General features: G+C 46.6%; 1 protein-coding gene, 1 long non-coding RNA gene and 1 pseudogene across 3 annotated transcripts; 2 read left to right on the top strand and 1 right to left on the bottom strand.

The window, feature by feature from the left end:
- Positions 1-1,828: 1,828 nt before the first annotated feature.
- Positions 1,829-5,959, bottom strand: Foxg1 (forkhead box G1). 2 transcript variants are annotated; one of them, XM_070026119.1, is made up of 2 exons: positions 5,871-5,926; positions 1,829-4,563 (listed from the first exon to the last, which is right to left on the bottom strand). In XM_070026119.1, the coding sequence occupies exon 2, from the start codon at positions 4,334-4,336 to the stop codon at positions 2,858-2,860; it is 1,479 nt and encodes a 492-aa protein (XP_069882220.1). In that variant the 5' UTR covers positions 4,337-4,563; positions 5,871-5,926; the 3' UTR covers positions 1,829-2,857. The 2 variants fall into 2 exon arrangements, 1 of the variants encoding a protein (XP_069882220.1); XR_011372679.1 differs by lacking the exon at positions 1,829-4,563 and adding an exon at positions 4,911-5,060 and having other exon boundaries at positions 5,871-5,959.
- A 3,481-nt stretch (positions 5,960-9,440) lies between these two features.
- LOC138829665 (uncharacterized) lies at positions 9,441-13,587 on the top strand. Its single transcript, XR_011372690.1, has 3 exons — positions 9,441-9,514; positions 12,637-12,678; positions 13,202-13,587. It is a non-coding gene; the product is annotated as an uncharacterized lncRNA (long non-coding RNA).
- Positions 13,588-19,849: 6,262 nt separating this feature from the next.
- On the top strand, positions 19,850-20,319 carry LOC138823220 (calponin-2 pseudogene; annotated as a pseudogene).
- The last annotated feature ends 492 nt before the right edge of the window (positions 20,320-20,811 follow it).

The following is a 20,811-nucleotide window of genomic DNA, read 5'->3' as shown; positions in this document are numbered from 1 at the left end:
TCAACACTTATAATCACAAAGAAGTATAGATAATTATTTGATTTAACCAGAGGAAGAATAATACCCATGAAGAAAATCCTTCTTCTATATCCCTTCACTTCAGTATAGGAATTCAACTTTCTTTTCCAACTTTTCACAGGCAATATACATTTCCTCTGTGGTAAGAACATATTCATGCCAAAAATAAAAACCATGGAAAAAGCACACAATAAACCATCACCTTTCTTGAGCCTAAACACATGCCTTTCTTGGCAATATTTTCTTCTACTAATGTGTAATGGGGTATTTTCCTTTTCCTAGTCCCACTAGTTTGTACAGGATTTAAATATTTTTTATCAGCAATAAGTTTGATTTATAAACTACTTTGTTGCCACTTCTCTTTTATGCTTCTTTGAAGAACTGTTAGATTTCAAGACAGATCTCTGAGGAATCTGTTATCCTACCAAGAAAATGAAATCATATTTAATCTCCTTACAAGAGATAAAGTAGCTGTCTCTAATTTTGCCTCTTGTTTTCTGTGCATTTGATTCCAGCTCCTTTAATTTTCCTGGTCTCTCTGTCTCTCAATCTCCCTCTCTCTCTCTCTACTCCACAGGATCCAAGGATCCTCATTTGTCCAATATTAACTATTCTGCCTTTCAGTTTCAAAAAGACTTTAGTCAGTCAATCTGTTTCACCTCTAGCTTTTCCTCCCTCTCCCCCCTCCAAAAAAAAAAAAAAAAGCAACTCTCTTAAGTGTTTGCTAATAGCTTCTTAGGGACAGATTATTTTTCATTGGTCCCATTGTAAGAAGTAGCCAGTTTACTGCATTACTGTAGAACACATTTCAGATCATACAATTGCAACAAATGAACATGTTGTCCTGGACAACTGTGAACTAAGATTTTTCTAATTATTCTCTGAAATTGTAACCGTTAAGTTACCTAAAACAACTCAAAAACTGTCTTCATTTTTGTTTCATATATGCATATATGTATACATATGCATACTGCAAGATCAAACAAAATTATAGTTTGTTCTAAGCAAAAGAAACAACTGTAGGTTAAATTATACAGACATATATAAAAGAGAATGAAATAAATACCTCTGTGTTGTAAAAATGGGAGGAAAAAGGAGAAAGAGGCATATTACTTCTGAATATTTCAAACTTTAAGTGGTTATAATTTAAAATATCAACATCGATCTACAAGTCATTACAACAGGTGATCACTTCAGCAAAATCTATATTGCAACTTCAGCACATCTTTATTAGAACTCTTTCATTGTGGGTAAACAGCCACAAAAATAAATGCTGACTTAGAAAGTATAAATACAAATATTTAAACAAAAATGTGTGCAGCAGTCATAGCACAAATTGTACCTTGAACTGAAGGGCTGCAGATTTATATAAGTTACATGTGTTCATTATTTACTTCTAGCTAACCATATACATATAATTATTTATACTTTGCCAAGTGCTATAAACAAGATACCTGAAACAAAAAATATATATAAAAAACATTCTATTAGCTGGTTTTTGAAATAAGCACAGAGTAAACAGCTATGCACATAAAATTAAATATATCTTTTTTGCTGTATATCCACAAAAACTTAAAAGATATCAGCTGGAAAGCCTATAGTTTTGTTTAAAGCTAGTGTTTATTAAAGAGCCTGCTCCTGGTAAAACTGACCCACAAAGGGAGAAAAAAATTACTCTTTTCATTTGTTAGAGTCTCAGTTCAAATTAAAGGAGCAGTTCAGATCTCAGTTTGGCTTTGAATTCCCTATAAATGGAATGGCCTTTTAAAAATTAGCTCTACTTAATAAAAGAGACAAAAGTATCAAGATATATATGAATTTAGCCTATTTTTTATTTCTGTGTGTTCATAGTAAACATTTTTGTAAGTGACAAACACGGGCATATGACCACAGTATCACAATCAAGAAATCTTTAAGACAACATTAACAATCACTCAAATTTATGCGGCATTTGCGCAACACAGGTTACATATTTGCAAGGTTTACCTATAAGTACAATAGGCATTAACATTTCACTACATTTAGAAAAAAATAAAAGTGACCTGTTAGTGACCACATACATCAAAATATACACAACACAAACTGAAGGCAATCATTAATTTTGTCCCCTTCCGATTCAATTAAATGGGCAGTGTTGCCAACTAAAACAACTTTCCTTTTTTTTTTAAAATGTCTTGTTTCGTTTGCTTGTTTTAATAATACTTAGTATACCAAGTGCATTTGCTAGACTCCAATCTTTGGTCTAAAAGTAAACAAAAGAAAAAAAAACAGTTCTTTAAAGAAAAGGACAAAACAATAAATGGCCAAAATTATTTCTTGGGCACCTTTACTACGAATGCTTTTTAAATACAAATTACAGTTTAACATTTTAAAAACTCTCCCCATAATTTAGGTTGTTCTCAAGGTCTGTGTCCACCAGACAGATCCATGATAACTTATAATACTGCAACACATGGACTTCTGGCAGCTCTTCGAGATAGACTTGTCAGGTCTGAATGAAATGGTAAAGCAGTCACTATTTAGATACACGTTCTACTATCATTTTTTGACTTCCAAATCTTATATTCTACAATGTATTCTCCCCACATTGCACCTCGCTGACACTCCACACCTTGTTAGAATAATAAACAACCCTAAAGACTGAACAAACGTACAGAAATGGGGGGGGGGGTGAGGGTGGGAGAAAGGGGGGGGATGGGCTTAATAAAAAATACCTGGACTTATTTTTAATTATCATTTACAATGCAAATGTGTGTATGTATGTGTGTGTGTGTATATGTGTGTGTGTGTGTGTGTGTGTGTGTGTAAAAGTTCACTTACAGTCTGGGTCCCGGGGACGTTAATGTATTAAAGGGTTAGAAGAAGACCCCTGATTTTGATGCGTGAAATAATCAGACAGTCCCCCGGACAGTCCCGTCGTAAAACTTGGCAAAGAGGGTCTTAACGACTCACAAGGCAGGGTAGAGGGGGCCTGCGGCGACGTGGAGGAGGAGGCGGCCCGGGCGCTCATGGAGGTGCTGCTCTGCGAAGTCATTGACGGGTGGGGGACGTGGGGGAAAAAGTAACTGGTCTGTCCCGCCAGCAGGTTGACGGAGCAGGGGTTGAGAGAGTAGGTCCCCGAGCAGGGCACCGACAGGCCGCAGGGCACCGAGGCGGCCAAGGCGGCGGCCGTCAGGTGATGGGTGGCGTAGGGGATCTCCCCGTTGACCAGCCGGTCCACGCTCAGCCCGTTGGCCGTGGAGAAGGAATGGTTGTTGCCCAGCGAGTTCTGAGTCAACACGGAGCTGTAGGGCATGGGGTGGCTGGGGTAGGCCGACGTGGTGCCGTTGTAACTCAAAGTGCTGCTGGCGCGGGGGTGGTGCAGGGACAGGAAGGGCGACATGGGCCAGTAGAGGGAGCCGGCGCGGTCCATGAAGGTGAGGCCGGTGGAGGTGAGCCGCGCCCCGCGCTTGAAGGCCAGCTTGGCCCGCGACGTGGTGGAGCGGCGCCGCAGCTTGCCCGTGGTGCCCCCGATGAAGACGTCGTCGCTCGATGGGTCCAGCATCCAGTAGTTGCCCTTTCCCGGGTCGTCGTAGTGGCGCGGCACCTTCACGAAGCACTTGTTGAGGGACAGGTTGTGGCGGATGGAGTTCTGCCAGCCCTGCTTGTTCTCCCGGTAGTACGGGAAGTTCTTCATGATGAACTCGTAGATGCCGTTGAGGGTCAGCCGCTTCTCCGGGCTCTGCCGGATGGCCATCATGATGAGCGCGTTGTAGCTGAACGGTGGCTTCTCGTACTTGCCGTTCTTCTTCTCGCCCTCCTTGCCCCCCTCCCCGTCCTTGCCGCCCTCGCCCGCCCCCTTCTTCTCCTCCCCCCCAGCACCGGTCCCCTTCTCCTTCTCGTCCGGCCCGACGGGCGCCAGCTCCCCGGGCGCAGCGCCTGGATCGCCTTTGCCCACCAGCCCGTCCGCCTTGGTCCCGTCCAGGGCGGCGGCCGAGGGCGGCGGCGGCGGCGGCGGCGGCGGGAGCAGCAGTTGTTGGGGACCCTTGTCGTCGTCCGAGGCGGCCGGGGCGCCTCGTGCCTGGGGGGGCTGCGGTGCCGGGGGAGGCGGCGGCGGCGGCTGCTGGGGCTGGGGCGGCGGCGGCGGTTGCGGGGCGGGCGGCGGCGGGTGGTGGTGATGATGGTGGTGGTGGTGGTGATGTTGGGGGTGGTGGCTGTTGTGGTGGCCGTGGCTGGCGTGGTGGTTGTCGTTCTGGACCGCTTCGGGTACCAGGCTGTTGATGCTGAACGAAGACTTGGGGATCATTTTCACCTCTTTCCTATCTCCCATGTCCAACATCACCCAGTCGTCGAGGGGAAACGGCGGCGGCGGCGGCGGCGGCGCGGGAGCCGGGCTGCGGCGGCGGCGGCGTGGCGGGAGGCGATGGTGACCGGTGGGCGCCGGGCGGAGCGCGGGGGGCGCGGGCGGCGGCGGCGGCGGCGGCAGCGCGGAGCGCACCCGCAGCAGTGCAGTTGGACCGCAGGCTCGGGCGCTGGCAAGTCATGTAGCAAAAGCAGCAGCCACCCCTCAGGAATTAGAAAAAAAAAAAAAAGGGAGAAGAGGAAGAGGGGGAAAGAAAAAAGAGGGGAAAAAAGAAGGAAAAAAAAAAAAGAAACCACCACCCCGGGGGTGAAGCTCCCTAGCTCCCAACTCTACTTCTTGGTCTTCCCCCCCACCCCCCCGCTCCCCCCCCTCAGGCTGCTTCCTCCTCCTCCTCCTCCTTTCCTCCTCCTCCTCCTCCTCCTCCTCCTCCTCCTCCTCCTCCTCCTCCCCCTCCTCCCTCTCCTCCTCCTCCTCCTCCCCCTCTTCCTCCTCCTCCTCCTCCTTCTCCTCCTCCTCCTCCTCCTCCTCCTCCTCTCGCAGCAGCAGTCACAGCAGCAGCAGCAGCCCAAAGGGGGGGAGAGCCGGGCGGCGGGCGGGCGGGCGGGCGCGTCCCGGAGCGGCCGCGGCGAGGCTCGGGGAGACAGCGATCGAGGCGGCTATAGCCACAATTAATTTTCCGAGCTACAGGCGCACACTAGGGCTGTAAAAAAATTTTTGGTTTAACCTTTCCTACCGCTGAGCCAATCAGAGCCGGCGGCGTGCCGGAGCGTCTCTCTTCCCGTGGGCCAATCGGAGAAGCCAGACCCCCCCTCTCCTCCTCCCCCCCCCCCACGGCCCCGCGTCCCGTCCCACCCCACCCCTTAGCTCCCGCCCCCCTCGGGGCGTCCGCCTCCCCCACCCCCTCTCCGCGGGCCTCGGACCTCGCGGCCGCGCCGCGCCGCGCCGCGCCGCGCGCAGGGATACGCCAGCGGGAGCACGCTGCGCCGCGGCCCTGTTCGGCGCCCCCTCCACCCCGCGCGCCCGCGCGCCCGCGCGTGCCCGGAGCCACCCAAACCCCCTCTCCTAGGGCCAATACCCCCCACCCCCGGCCTCCTGCTCCTTGTAACGGGTCTTTTTCGTTTGCGCGTCAATATTTATCCTTATTGATTAAAGTTTGTATCCCGTCTTATTTTTGAAAAGCGGGGGTGGGGGTGGCCGAGGGAAACGAGTGGGAGGGCAGGCAGAGGAAGCGAGGAGAGGGCAGGAAATGGAGGAGGAAGGAGCCAGGCACTACTTTCCGCCGGGTCGGCCCAGCAGGCCTGGGTTGGGTATTTCGGAGCCCGTGGAAAAATTGTGCTCCTGGTAGGGAAAATAATCTAGCGATGCCGTGAGCGGTGGTGGTGTGGGAGGGGGGCACCCTGGGCTTGGGGTCCTGGGCCTCGGGGGAGGCGGGCGTGGAGAGGGCTGCGACGGCGGGATGGGGCGCGGGACCGGGGCAGGCGCACTCGCGGCCGGAGGGGGGGTGACTTACTCGGTTGGTGCGACCTCCTCCCTCGGCGACTGGGAACTCGGGGCTCCGGGCGCCTCGGGGAGCCGGGCTTGAGCTTCGGGGCGGCAAGGGCGGCTTAGGGGTGGGCGCCTCCGATGGCCTTGAGAAATGAGAGGTGCCCGGAGGAAACACTGTTCCAAACAATCTTGAAATAAACCAGGTAACACATGCTCTCTCCTGTGTCTCTTCTCCCCCCCTCCTCCCTCTCTTTTCTTTCTGTCTCTTCCGACCTTCTCTCGGGGTCGTTTTCTCCCCGCAGCTCCAGCTTCTCCTTAGGCTTCTGATCAGAATTGGAAGCCGCGACCGATCACCCTGGAAATATTTTCATTTTTGTTTGTTGACATTGAAAGGGAAAGAAGGGTGGGCGGCTCTTTCTTTGCGATTTTTTTTTTTTAGATCTTCCCAGTTTTCATTTTTTTCTCTCTCCATGTCTCAAACTGTGTTACGCTGTAACGATTTCAACCCTGAAGTACCCATACGCCGCCGCCGCAGTCCGCTCTTGTCCTGCTCTGCCCCTGGGTGCTGTGTCTAAGGAGCCTTAGGAATGGGGGTGTGTGTGTGTGGGGGGTCGCAGTGATCCCAGCTCCCTAGGGTTTGGGATTGGAAAGGTTCGGATGAAGGATGTTGGAATGAGTGCGAAGACTGTGATTCCGAGGCTTTAAAAGGATCCCGCGGCCAGGGGCAGGACTAAGGCCCAGCATTTCCCAGGGATTGGAATTTAGTGCAGAGCACAACCATCAAAGACTGGTTCGTCCCATGTGGACTTGAAACCGACCCACGTCTCACGGAGACTCTATAACCCGATGGAGAGGCGTACATGAAATACACCTTTCCCCTCCCCATACGACATCTTAATTTGGATGAACTCTCAGTTCAGTTATCTGGCGGATTTGGTATCCAGGAAGTGTGCCTTATGAGTGCTTTAAAGTTAACTTCTAACAAAAAAATTTCAGTAGAATACTCGGAAGAATAATGAGTTAGTCTACTCTATCCATCCACCCCTCCTAACCTGAAGAGGAGAGAGAAATATATATATATATATATATATATATATATATATATATATATGAATATATACGTATGTTTGTGAGAATATCTTTGTAGAGACTAATAGGTAATTACAAGTAGCTATCATCTATTAGGGATAGATGATAACCCCAAGTATCCTTCCGCTGTCTATACGTATCTCCTATGTCTACACATCTCATGGATTGTAACAAACTATATATTCACACAGGAGAACCCCAGATTTCCAGCAATCAAAGTTGATAGTGACATGGCCCCCAGGTTGATTTCTAAGCCCAGGATATTCCCCAAAGCCCAGTAAGGCAATGGGCTTTGGCTAACCGGGCTGGAGAGATCTGTGGGCCATCTCAGTTCGCCCCCATCCACTATTCTCTCCTGCGCAGGCCTGCTCTTCCTACTTTTCCACTAACTCTCTTTCCTCCCTCCTCCCCCTCTTTCTCCTTCCTTCCCCTCCTTCCCCCATCCCTTCCCCCTCCCTCCATTCCTCCACCTACTCCTCCCCACCCCCCCCACAGCCCCCCTCTTTTCACCACCACATATAATGGCACACGGGGCTCCCTCTGAGGTGGACGGCCCGGTACGTTTTCGTAGTCGGTCTAGCGTGAAATGATTCGGTGTAACCGGATTCTTGGGAAAGGACAGGTTACGTAAACATTTACTGATGTGGAGTAACTATACTATTTGTACTCTGATATGCAGGAAGGAAAGTGTTGATTAACACAGAAGAAAAAAAAAAGCGAAATTAGCTGATTGCATGCTCATAAGTGCAAGCTGTCATTGAACTGCTTTTAAAATAGACACAGCTGGGTGTTTGTGTTGAAAAATTTCTTGTGTTTTTGCTAATACTGAAATAAGCATGATTTTGTATACCAAACATTTTCAGATCATTAAAATTTGTAATCTGTGCTGGTTTTAAACACAAAGAAAAGAAACAGAATCATTTCGATGTAAAATTTGCTGATATTATATTAACTCAATCAGGTCTGTACAAATTGTGCATTGTGTCTCCTAAAATCTGTTTGATCAATTTAATACACAAAGTGCCAAACGTGGGTATTGTTTGTTAACATTGGACATTTTATTCAAATCTGAGCTCAGCAGCAAACTGGAGGAGCCATTCCTTGAATACAACACCAGCTATTACAGATGAATTTTTAATGTTTTAAGGTGTTTCTTAAGTCAAAGCTGAGTATGCATTGCTTTGTAAGGCTGCATAAAATTTTAGCAAGGAAAATAAGTTTCTTTTCTGTTTACTTTCAGATAGCAAAAACTGGACTCCTCAATGAGTGTTGCAGGAATCTGATTTTATATGACAGAAGCTCACACTGACCAGGGAAAATGTTTTGCATACAAGCGAAGAATGTGTGATATTATTTTAAAGATTGAATGCATTCAAGTCTCTCCAAATAGGATATTTCTTATAGGAATCAATAGGATATAGTTTAACCTAATAATTTTAGAAATATATTCCCCTAATACATGGATTATCTGTAATTTCTAGGAAGTGACTTCCAGCTCTTTATAGTAATTTTAATTACACTTTATGATGAGATTGGGATATGTATATCAGGGTATACTCATATCCATTAGGCTTGTTATACAAAACATGCTCAGTGGTTTGTGGTTGTATTAGCAATGACTTCTTAAAAACAACAACAACAACAAACTGTTACTAGCCAAAATAGATGGGGGAGGGGGTGTTTCCTGGCCAGAGCACCCTGCAAGTTGAACGTGTGGGGATGGGTTTGTGCATATACAACAGGCCAATTTGGGTGCAAATTGGACTGGAAAGCGTGACCACGTCTACCAGGCCTCTTCTTTTCTCCCTATTTACAGCAGCCTCAGTGTCTGTGTTACCTTCAGAAGATGGGGCTAACTAGTTGTCTCAGACTGGAAACAAATTCTCCACCATTCTCATTCTGTTCTTGTCATCAATTCAACCTCGATCTCTCACACCGAGACATCTACAAAAGTTCACCCCACTCTTAAATAGATTTAGAAGTCAGAGTCATTTTCCAGTAGAGTAATACATTTCGCAGTCCCCAGGCCTTAATCTCCTCCACCACCCTTCCTCTCCTCCCTCTCCCCCAAAATAGTGAGTGCAAGATTTGTAGAGTGAGCAGTCTGAATGCAGGAATTTTGCTTGGGGGAAATGAATCAGATTATTCATTCTCGAGCTTTAATTAATAATCAAGACGACAGCATACTTAACGTGAGGAAAGAGCAGCACATTTCGCTTCTCCTTTTGACTGTGTTACATTGCCATTCTTAGGGCCAGTTCTCTGCTGTGGGTCCTTCCCTTCCCTTCTCCCCAATACCTGCAGGTAAAAGAGAGTGGGCCATATTTACCGAATATCCACTCCTCCGCTCTCCACCCCTGGCCAGGATGTTCTCTGAGCTGAGCTCCGGCGCTGCACCAGAATCTAGCTAAAGCTCTCTTCCCGCAGCTGCACAGGCTGCTTCTGACCCCGTGACGTTGGGGAGGGGGAAGGAGGGAGGGAGGCAGCGGATCCCATTGCGGAGACATTCAGGTATTTGCAGAGACAAGCGAAGTGTGCCCTCCCAGAGCCAACTTGTCTGTAATCTCTTCCTAACAGCAGGTAATGGTGCTAACATTTAGTGATTAGAAGTTACTCTTTAGCGTGGCGTATCCTTGTATCCTTGTTCTGTGGGTTTTGGTTACAGGTTATACGATTAGGTTGGCGAGAACAGTAGTGAACTAAACTTCCCAGTAAGAGGTCTTCACACCAGGGAAGTGTTACTTTGCTACAGCAGCCCTGCCTCGTCACTCATTAGGGAGCTGCAGGCTGTCAGCGGCTGCTCTCCGTGCGGGCCGTGCACGCACCCTTACCGTCCCCCGGGGGCGCGCGCGCGCACGAGTGCGCGCAGCCTATTCTCTCTCTCTTTCTCTCTTTCCCTCTCTTACACACACATGCACGCACGCACGCACACACACACACACACACACACACACACACATACACACAAAGCACTAAAACTAAATTAAGAAGCCGATGATTAAGACAAGCGTCTACTAGGCCTGTCATTTCAGCATCATTCCATCATAACATTGTGGCACCGGCAATTTTGCTTGAGAACCTCAAGGAAAAAAAAATCTATGGGAGAGCCTTCCTATTTGATAGTGGAGATGTTTAACTTGTAGAAGCTAGGGAACCACTCTAGAAGGCAGAAAATCCAAAACAGGAGGAAGGTGATCTACACAGAAAACCTTGGATTCCCCCCCCTCACCCCCAGGCTCTGTAACTGGTAGGGGCCTGGCTCCTGGACATTGAATGCAAATGTACTCAAGGGGTGGGGGGAGGTAGGGGTCTTTAGCAAAATATGGACAGAAGTTGCTCCCCCTCCCATCACACAGAGAAGAACTCGAAAATATTACCACCTGAGGGCCCAGGGCTCTGTAGTTTGTCTGAATAACTTCTCAGGAAAATACTCTGCACGTCACTTTTTAATATGATACACTCACTGCTTTTTAAATTTGTTTCCTATTGTTTGCCAATAACGTGGGACTACAAAAGATAATGATTTCCAGGAGGTTTACAGTAGAGTTCCAACTGTAGATCAGATCCAGTTGGGAGGTCCCTTTCTCCTAGGGCAAGTTTGCCCTGACAGACCAATTTCTAATTTTCTTCCTTTGCCCCAGGAAATTGTGCAGTCCATCTTTCATAGGACAAAAAAAGACAAAAGAATTTATTTAGTCGGTTGGGGAGTTTGAACATGGGGCCTGGCCCTTGGCTCTGAGCTCTTTTGTTAAAGGCTAGCACTTTACCACTTTGAACCAAGCTCCACTTCCGGCTTTTGAATTGGAGGTAAGAGTCTCACAGGGACTTTTCTGCCTGGGCTGGCTTTGAACTGCCATCCTCAGATCTCAGCCTCCTAAGTAGCTAGGATTACAGGTGTGAGCCACTGATGCCCCCGCCCACCCCACCAAGACAAGTAATTTTAAGGATGGTCCTGAACTAGTAGTGGAAGATAAGTCTCGATCCATTGAACTAGGGTTAGTTAAAGCTTTCTGAAAAGGAAAAAAGTAAGACAAAAATCCAGCACACACATCTATTATCTTGGCTATCTTGCCTTTTCCATCAATGGGACTCTGAAAGAGAAAAAAAAAAAAAACCTGTACATCTCTCTTAGGATGAAACAAAAGCTCATAGGCCTCAAAACCTGACATCCTAAGAGGAAGAACACCTAACTGTATATTACTCTATGGAATTATTTTGAGCTTTAATGTGATGTCCAGTAGAAGCCTCAATCTTCTACTTTGAAATCCATATGAGACCCTTCAGAGAGTAGGGACATTAAGTCTTCAGCTTGGAATCCTCTTTCCAAATGGTCCTGTCAACTCCAGTTATCAGGAAAGATGGAAAGTGTGGCTCAGTTGTAACTTTCAGGTAGTCAGCTCAGAATAGTCACTCACCTCTCAATAGTCAAATGTCCACAGAAGGCAATGAAAAGCCAAGGTCCTCTTATGACATTGATAAATATGATCTAGAAGAATGCTTGCACCCACTGAAAGCCTCTGGAGGAATAATGGAAAGTGAATGCTGAGAGAATGGGAGTGAGCAAGGAGGTAATACCCTGAGCCCCTTCCCTCCCAGTTTTCCCAAGTCTGAGAAAAATCATAAGAGAAAAAGGATGCTATTTCCTAATTAGCTACACACCTGTTTTTCTTTTTAAATATCATACCTGGTTAAACCAATGGTCCCATTAAAAAAATAAGTTTTTCACAAAATTCCTAACCACTTTCCCACCTCTCACCCAACCAGAAGCCATGAAAACTCAGTTGGGGCAATATTACCCAAAATGTCTTGACCTTTTTTTCTCCCTATCTGCTCTCTTATGGCTGTTAGTGTTTTTGGTTCTCTGCACATCCGGGTGGAGGAGAAAGGAGAGACTCAGTCCTGCGCCCTTCTACAGCCTGCTCCTCCCCTGCGTACTTGCCCGGCAGTGCTTTGCTGCTTTGCCAAGTGCAAGCAAGCGGGAGAGAGACCTTCCCAGTAGCTTTCATCTCCACACACCCCTCCTTCCCCTCCCGAACAAGCAACTTTGCAGCCTAGATGATTCCTCCTCCTCCTCTTCCTCTTCCTCCTTCCTTTTCTTTTTCTTTTTCTTTTTCTTTTTCTTTTTCTCCTCCTCCTCCTCCTCCTCCTCCTCCTCCTCCTCCTCCTCCTCCTCCTCCTCCTCCTCCTCCTCCTCCTCCTTCTCCTTTCTCCCCATTTCTTCTTTTTTGCACAGCAGAGTGGAAACTGGCAGAAACAGATGAATACTTTTAGGCTTTCAGGTCTTCTGCAACGGGTTCACAGGGGAGGGGGAAAGGCAGGGAAACAGTTACAGGTTTTAAGCTTATATTGGCATAGCTCACAATTCAGAGCTAAAATACCCATGCGTGCTGGTGAACTTAATTCGAATATTCAATTACATCCGAGGAGTATAGAACGCAGTGGGGGAGAGCAGTTACACCCCTAGTTCCTTCTTGCCTCTAGCTTAGAGCCAAATACAGGAAGTAGAGGTCCGGACAGGTTGAGCTAGAGATAGGAAGAAAAGGCGCCAGGAACAAGTTACCGCTATCATGTGAAAATAAGACCATCCAACTCCTTTTCAGAATCAACAACAAAAGTGGAGGTCATTTTTTATTGATAACACAACCCTGGAAAGATCCCACTCTATCAAATTCAGTAACTTTTTAATGGATTTTGTCTTAAAGCACGTAGGAAAGAAAGCATCGTTCAAGAAGACTGCGCAGTCGGCAAGTTTGAACTCTGAATCGCTACCGTGAAAAGATCTTCCTCCCCTTCCCTCCCTCCCTCCTTCCCTCCCTCCCTCCCTCTCTTCCTTTCTCCCTTCCGTCCTTCTTTCTTTCCTTCCTCCCTCCCTCCCTTCCTTCCTTCCTTCCTTCCTTCCTTCCTTCCTTCCTTCCTTCCTTCCTTCCTTCCTTCCTTCCTCCCTCCCTTCCTCCCTCCCTCCCTTCCTCCGATGCTTCTTCTTCTTCTTCTTCTCTTCTTCTTCTTCTTCTTCTTCTTCTTCTTCTTCTTCTTCTTCTTCTTCTTCTTCTTCTTCTTCTTCTTCTTCTTCTTCTTCGTCCTCCTCCTCCTCCTCCTCCTCCTCCTCCTCCTCCTCCTCCTCCTCCTCCTCCTCCTCCTCCTCCTCCTCCTCCTCCTCCTCCTCCTCCTCCTCCTCCTCCTCCTCCTCCTCCTCCTCCTCCTCCTCCTCCTCCTCCTCCTCCTCTTCTCATCCTTCTTCCTTCTTCGTCCCCTTTTCTTTTCTCCCAGAGCATGAACTTGTTACAAAAGAAAGATGACGCTGGGAAGAAACGGAAATGCTGAGAAGGAAAACCCAGCTCCTGACCGGCCGGGTTGGCAGCCAGCGCCGAGCTTTGGGTCCCTGCGGTGAGGACCTGGTGTTGCTCCCGCGGGGTCCCAACTGCAGCCTCCTTGGCCACCCGCGGGGCTAGACACCGCCCTCAAACAAGTTACCCTTTGGCCTTAGAATAAACATCCCCCCATAGATTGCACATAGTTCCCCCCCACCCACGCATTAAACTAAGTACATATCCACCGACACGCAACACAAAACTGGGCCCGAAGACTTTTCCTAGAGGAAATCCTTAGTCTGGATCACAAAATAATGGGTGGGAGTTTTAAGGAGGTGTGGAAATACAAACAAAATGTTATTGTTCTAATTAATTAAAAGTAATTCTCTTTATATGCATGTACACGCTATTGATTATGCCCCTGTTTACTTGGGGAAAAAAAACCCTGCTTCCGTGTCTTTAGTACCTACTACTCATTCTTTGTCTCCACGAACATTTACAGTTGATGGTGTGGCTGGGTGGAGATCAATTAGCAGTGGATTTTGCCCCAAGATCGCTCCCTAGGGCGGACAAATAAAGCCAGCTCATCTCCAGTGACTTTTTCTTTTCCCGCCCTAGTGCTTATTCTCACCAGGGCTCCTGGAGAGGAAACACACACACACACACACACACACACACACACACACACACACACACATACACACACACCCCACATCCTTGGTTTCATTCGATTTAGTTGTTGTTGTTGTTGATAAATATTGGGTCGCACACAAGCCAGGAGTCACAATCTTTGGCTCTTCTGAAAGTTCCTAGCAGGCCTTTTTTGAGTCCTGTCCTAGAAAATGGAAAGGTTTGGGGGGTGGGGTAGGGAGGAGAACCACACATTCTGTGCTTACTCCTTCCTTTTGGGAAGAAGGACCCTTGAGATTATAGTCCCGCCTTTCTACTGCCAGTCTTGCTTCTTAATCTGTTCCGATATGTGAGCACCAAGTAGATATGTTTCCTCATTTAAAAATTACAATGATCCAAAAAGGGGGGAGAGGGGAAGAGAGGAAGAGAGGGGAGGAGAACAGTTGACCCCAGGCTTATAAGAATATCTGAAACCAAAAGAACACAGGCAAATCGATAATTGTAATTATAGGGGTGTGGAGAGAATTGGTAGATAGGGCATGAGGGGTTATGTAATTGGAGTAGTATATATAGTTTATCTTCAAGCTGCACTGTGTGTATCTCTCCCTTGATACATATTATACATGAGCTGAACCTGTAGTCTGCTTGTCTTGGCATGTTTGAAGTCCCTGACACCTAACAGTATCATTACAGGAAAGAGAGGAAGCCCCAAAAAGACTTCAGACAGGGGCTGTCTGGGAAGGGGTGAGTTTATCTTGGCACTGAACTTTTGTGGGAAGTGCACCCACTGACTCAGACTCCCCTCACTGAACGTAGTTCAGGTCTTCCCCACGTAGGTGTATGGAAAGGGGGGAAAACCCCCACCCAACAGCTGATTTTCGCCATTTCAAAAGAGACTCTATTTATCAGTGTTACCAAAGTGTACGTTACTGGAAAAACAACAAAACAAGCACAGAGCTGCAATTTTCAAGAAAATAGGATCCCCAAATATAAAAATAAAAAAGTAGCAGATAAGATGTATAATTCAATCAAATTACACAAAATTGCTTGAGAATCCAGAACAGTAGCGATCCATTATGCCTCTGTTTTATTAGTGACAAGTACAATTACTCTAAAATAAAGAACACTGGTGAATATATAATTGGCTGTAATCATGTTAGTGTTTGAATAAAAATGACAGGAACATTTAACACTTTGACAACAAAATGTTCAGAAATAACTTATTTATTCAAACAGTTTTTATTTTCCACCAAGTGAAGGAGAAACACAGTTTGCTTAGGAAAAATCAATGACTTTTCCCTGTAATAAATAAATATCCAAAAGAGGAAAAAAAACCCAGCCCCGCACGTCTATATTATTACTATTATTATTTTTAACTAGCAAGAGCTTAATCCTGTGTGAAATCACCACCTCGGCTTAGCGGAGGTTTGGTACCAAAGTCCGCCACCTAGAGGAAGAAATCTGCAACTACACTCAGTCCAAATCCCTTTTTCCCCTGCGGTAACCTCGGAAATCAAAGTTAATATTCCTTTGTAAATTGCTGTCCAAACTAATTCCCCCACTCCACCCCTTCCTATCCACTTCCTCCCTGCAATATCGTCACAATATTTTCTTAGTAATTGCTCGGCTCAGTTGTCAAAAGCCCCGAGTCTCCGGTAGTGCTTTGCTCTCCCAAGAAAGCGCCAGGCTCGCAGTAGAGGAAAGGAAGGTCAGGCGATTCACGTTCAGGAGAGAATCCGCTTTCTCCCAAAGATCGCCCAGGGCAGACTGATCTAGGGTCTTCTAAGGTGAGGGGTGGTGACAGAATCTGTGTTCCGGTGCCATTTTTATTTTATTTTATTTTCAGACTTCGGTTAGAGAAAAGAGCTCGGATCCCTGGATCGAGCCAGTGAACACGGTCAGGGCTGTTCTTACGGGCGTGATCCACATCATGCTCCCGTACAACAGGTAGAGGTGCGACCCTGGCCTCCTCTCTCTCCTTCAGTGGGGTCCTCTGACTGTCCCGGGTGGATTGCTTGAAATCCCGAGTAGTTAACGAAGGCCGTGTTGGGTTGTATACTCAAGAAGATCCTCCCAACAGAAACCTTCGATTTTTTTTTTTTTTTTTTTTTTTTTTACGCTGAGTCCTGGAGTTTCAAGAAACTTCTGAAGTACGCAGGAGAATTTGGGGTTGGAAGCAAAAGAGCGGCGGTGTGTGAATGGTGCATTTTACATTTTAAGCTTGATGAATCCCGTGGGTTCTTCAGATACACGAATCCATCCTTATTCTCTGATCTTGCCTAGCTGCTCTAAAGCAAATACTGGGGCAGGAAGAAGCTACTGAAGGGTGAATGTGCATCCCGGGTTGCTGTGTGTTTCGGTAATATCGACCCAAAAATCCATCTTGAGCTCTGTGCCAGACCCCGAGGCACTTCTACCCACTCCATCCGTCCCGAGTTTTGTTTTATTGTGCCTTAAGGTATTTAGAACGGTGTTCAAATGGATGGTTTGCTACTAAGGCGGGGAAGGAACGAGAGCACTGATTTCGTTTCGAAAAAAAAATAACTGTAATAAATAATGAGACTTCATTGGGGGTTATATTTCCTTCCTCTTGTCCTATCTCACTTTGCCACTTCTTTTCTGCGTTCTCTCCTTTATTGTCTCCTTCCTACAATCAGTCCTTCCTTCCTAGAGTCCTTCCGTGATTTTCACTTTCCTCGCTCATCCCTACTTTCCTTTTTTTTTCTTTCTTTTTTTCCTCCCCCCCCTCTTGTTCCTTAACTATGAGAAAAGAATCAAGAGTGGTGGAGATGGTGGTCAAGGAGATGAACATTTTTATTCTTAGATTCAGAAGCTCTTTAATTGCCAGTAGTCAATTTTCCATCATACCAACTTCAGTTTGAAAGACATATCTAAAAGGCTATATATTTTCTTCCATCCCTTCCCCTTTAAGGACAGAACTTAGAATTCTGGAATGATAAGCCATTTTCATATGATAGAAATCAATTGCAAGGCAGATGAAATAAACATGTATTAAAATGACAGAAGCCTAAAACGACATCATGGAACATGCCCAGTTTATGGAGGATAAGGTATGTGTGTCCCAAACGTCTCCACCCAATCCCCTGGGAGTCTGCATTCTCAAAACTGCTTCACTTTGTGTTCTGCAAAACTAGCTCTCCACCCTCCCCTCACAGGTCTGCCATTCCCTTCCTGCATTAAATTAACAGCAATGCTAGTCTTCCTCTACGTGTTTAGGCTGCTAATGCTGGCCACTTAGTGCAACAAAAATGCTCATCTGTGGAGATTTTCCCAAGGCTTGCAGTGATCTTGGCTCCTTTTACTTTCTTTTCAGAGCATGTCCATTCCTACCGCCCCCTTCATTTTTTTTTTTTGTCTTGACATGGGGCCTGGAAAAGGGGTCCAACAACTTTGAGTGTGTGAAGCTCCCTTCCCTTTCTCCTGCCTGCAAGGCTACAGATCTAGAGAAGTGATGAATTTTGAGTTTTCCCCTCCAGAACAGCTTCAGATATAGCATTCGACTGCCTCTAGCAGTAAACTTTAATTCATTTTTCCTTCATGCCTGCCTTTCTTCTCTTCACCTCTTTAGAGAGTTTCAGGATAGCTCACACAAATTACCTGTGCAGAATGCTCAGCCCCAACCATTTAAAATGCTTTTCCTTTTCTGTTGTCTGGGAAGCTGGGTTGGAGATATTCTTTGTATCAGACTCTTTAGATGTGTTATTTGGGTTTGTCTACTTTTAACAACTTTGGACTAGACTCTATTGGACTTGCTAGAATTCTCTCCAGCTTGGGAACAGCTTGAGGAAGGAATCACCTAAATGTTTGGCCAGACCTTATTTACTCTTCCATGTTAGTCTTTCCTGAGAAAGTTGTGTGTCCTTAGGATACTTATGTCCAGTTTCCAAGGAGAAGGACACAAGGCCAAAAGCAAAGGAAAAGTATATATATAACAAACACTATCTTGTGGCTTGGGTTTAAAGTTTGATAATAGCCTTTATTATTGGTAACTGAAATCTCATTTATTAAAAGCTGGTGATAAGAGGATTTGGAAGCTATATCCATTCAAATGTGGCTCTCCTGCTCTTCTTATGTATGGATCTTCAGGAATTTCCTTAACCTTTCCTGCTCTTTCTTCATCTGGAAAACAAGTGCTCCATAGTTGTTAATATATAAAATGCCAACGAGTTCCAACAAATGACTCCAGAATGATTAAAAAAAAAAAAAAAAAGCTAAAAATCTTTAGAATTAAACAATACAGAACGGAAAATTTTCATTCACACGACAGCAGCGCCATCTAGTGACCACAATGTTCTATGCAGTGATGGGCGTGTGGAAGTTCAGGTTAGCAAAGGATAGAGCTTTGAGGGTGTTTTCTAATAAAAGTGTTGTCTTGGCACTTGCATATGCATGTTCTTTGCTGCAATATTCACAATAGCCAGTTATGGAAACAGCCCAGATGACCTTCAATAGATGAGTGTGTTAATAAAATATGGTACATATACACAATGGAATTTTACCCATCCATTACAAAGAATAAGCTTATGCTATTTGCTAGGAACTAGGTGGACCTAGAACAAATCATGCTAAGTGAGGTAAGCCAAGCTCAGAGAGACAAATGGCACATGTTTTCTCTTACATTTGGAAGCCAGATCTAAAATATAACTGGACAGGGTAACCTATACAGGACTCTAGGCATTCAAGCACCAACATTCAGACTAAAGGAAGACACCTTCAGGCAAGAAATCCAAAGGTGTAACTTCTTGGGGAAATGGAAAAATAGATTGTTTGGTTATTGTTGTTGTTCTTGATGTTGTTGTTGTTGTTGGGGTTTGTTTTGCTTTTGGGTCTTATGTGGGGAGGGCAAAGGAGGAGCACAGAAATAGAGGAAGGGTTAAGAGATGCATTATTGTTATTCAGTATACATGATGTGGAAAGTGAACTATATAACTCGTGGGAAGGGAAAGCAACGGCAGGAGTGACATCATTCAAAAAAGAATTGTACTCATTACCTGGTTTGTGAAATTTCAACTACCTTGTACAGCACCTTAATGATAGCAATACATTATGTTTTTAAAAAATGCAGTTGATGTAATCCTAGCTACTCATGAGGCTGAGATCTGAGAATCAGGGTTCAAAGCCAGCCTGGGCAGAAAAGTCCCCATGCTAGTCTTAGGTCCAATTACTCTAAAACCAGAAATGGTGCTCTGTCTCAAGTGGTAGAGCACTAGCCTTGAGCACAAAGAGGTTCAGGGACAGTGCCCAGGCCCTGAGTTCAAGCCCACAAACCTACAAAAGAAAAAAGTTGTAATATCTCTTTCTCCTTCTTTCCTCCCTCCCTCCCTCCCTCCCCTCCTTCCTCCCTCCCTCCCTCCCTCTGTTCCTTCCTTCCTCCCTCCCTTCCTTCCTCCCTTCCTTCCTTCCTTCCTTCCTTCCTTCCTTCCTTCCTTCCTTCTTTCCTTCTTTCCTTCCTTCTTTCCTTTTTTTCCTCTTTCATTTCTTAGCTCCCAGGTCTTGAACTCAGGGCTTGGGCACTGTCCCTGAGGCTCTTTGTACTTTACCACTTGTGTCACAGCGTCATTTCTGGCTTTTTTTTAGTGTTTTTTTTTTTTAAATTTATTTATTGGAGATAAGTGTCTTAAGGGCTTTTCTTCCCTGGGCTGACTTCAAACCAGGATCCTCAGATCTTAGCTTCCTTCATAGGGTTACAGGCCTAAGCTACCAGCGCTGGACTGAAAGGGTACTTCTTTAAAAGGTGAGACCAGAGCACAAAAATATAGGAAGGAAATGATCACTTCAAGTCTGCACATCAGGCAATTCATGCTGGCAAGAATACTTTCCCTGTCCCGCCGGGTCCGCAGCGCCATTCAATCAGCCATGAGCTCCATGCAGTTGAACAAAGAAGGGTCAGAGGATGGGATGACCCTATTCACACCCATGAACAAGGTGCAGCGGCTGTGTCCAGGATCCACCGCCCATGCAACACTGGCACTAGCCAGAAAACATCCTCAGCTGCATCAAGGCCATGGTCAACTACGGAAGGCCGTCCCGTGGCCCAGTTCGAGAGTGGGAATGTGACACAGGCTAGGGTGTCGCTTCTCGTGTTGGCAGGGAAGGCCTGGGGGTTGGGCCCGCGAAGCTTTGACGATACCACCCTGAAGGCCGGCCAGCGCGTCACCAGGCTGCACTTGGGCACCGACCCACGTGCCAGCCGGCCGGGTATGACGGCCTTCGCCATCAGGCAACATCTCTACGACCCTGCCATGCATGGACCCCTCTACTGCCAGCCTCCAGATGGGCGTGGAGAAGTGTGTGAGTCCCGTGGGCCTGGCAGCGACCCATCTATGACACTACGCTGGGGAGTGGTGTCACACGCAGTGTGACAGTGCCTTTATGTCTCTGCAGATGGGGCACACACAGGGCGGCAATCAGAGCGGCCCCAGATAAACTGCCCCAAGGAGTGCCCACGAGGCTCTGGGGAGGTGCTTTCCCACTTGAGCCACAGCGCCACGTCCGGTTTTCTGGTGGTTTACTGGAGATAAGAGTCTCACGGACTTTCCTGCCCGGGCTTCCTTTGTGCCAGAATCCTCAGATCTCAGCCTCCTAAGTAGCTAGGACACGTGGCATGAGACACAGGCGCCCACTTCTCCTTCGAGACCCCTCTCCCGTTAGGAGAATGGAGTAAGGTTAATAGAGAGGGATGCTGGGTCTTTGATCCCCTGAACGGGAGAAGCCCAAAATATAATAGGTATCCTGAGGACGAGGGATGGGGTTTCCCTAGAACTCTTAGCTGGACAGCCCTGACCTGTCCCAGCAGTGTAGCCCAGATAGCCTTGTAGAGTTCTGAGTGTTTCAAAGCATGCCGCGCCTCGCTTCTCACAGCTGCTTCCTCCACCTCCTCAAGTCTTCTCGTTCTGAGTGTGACCAGCTCCGCTCCTC

This window comes from Dipodomys merriami, unplaced genomic scaffold (genome assembly GCF_024711535.1).
Source record: "Dipodomys merriami isolate MVZ:Mamm:240054 unplaced genomic scaffold, mDipMer1.0.p SCAF_1, whole genome shotgun sequence".
NCBI lineage: Eukaryota > Metazoa > Chordata > Mammalia > Rodentia > Heteromyidae > Dipodomys > Dipodomys merriami.
This window is presented reverse-complemented; position numbering and strand designations above follow the sequence as displayed.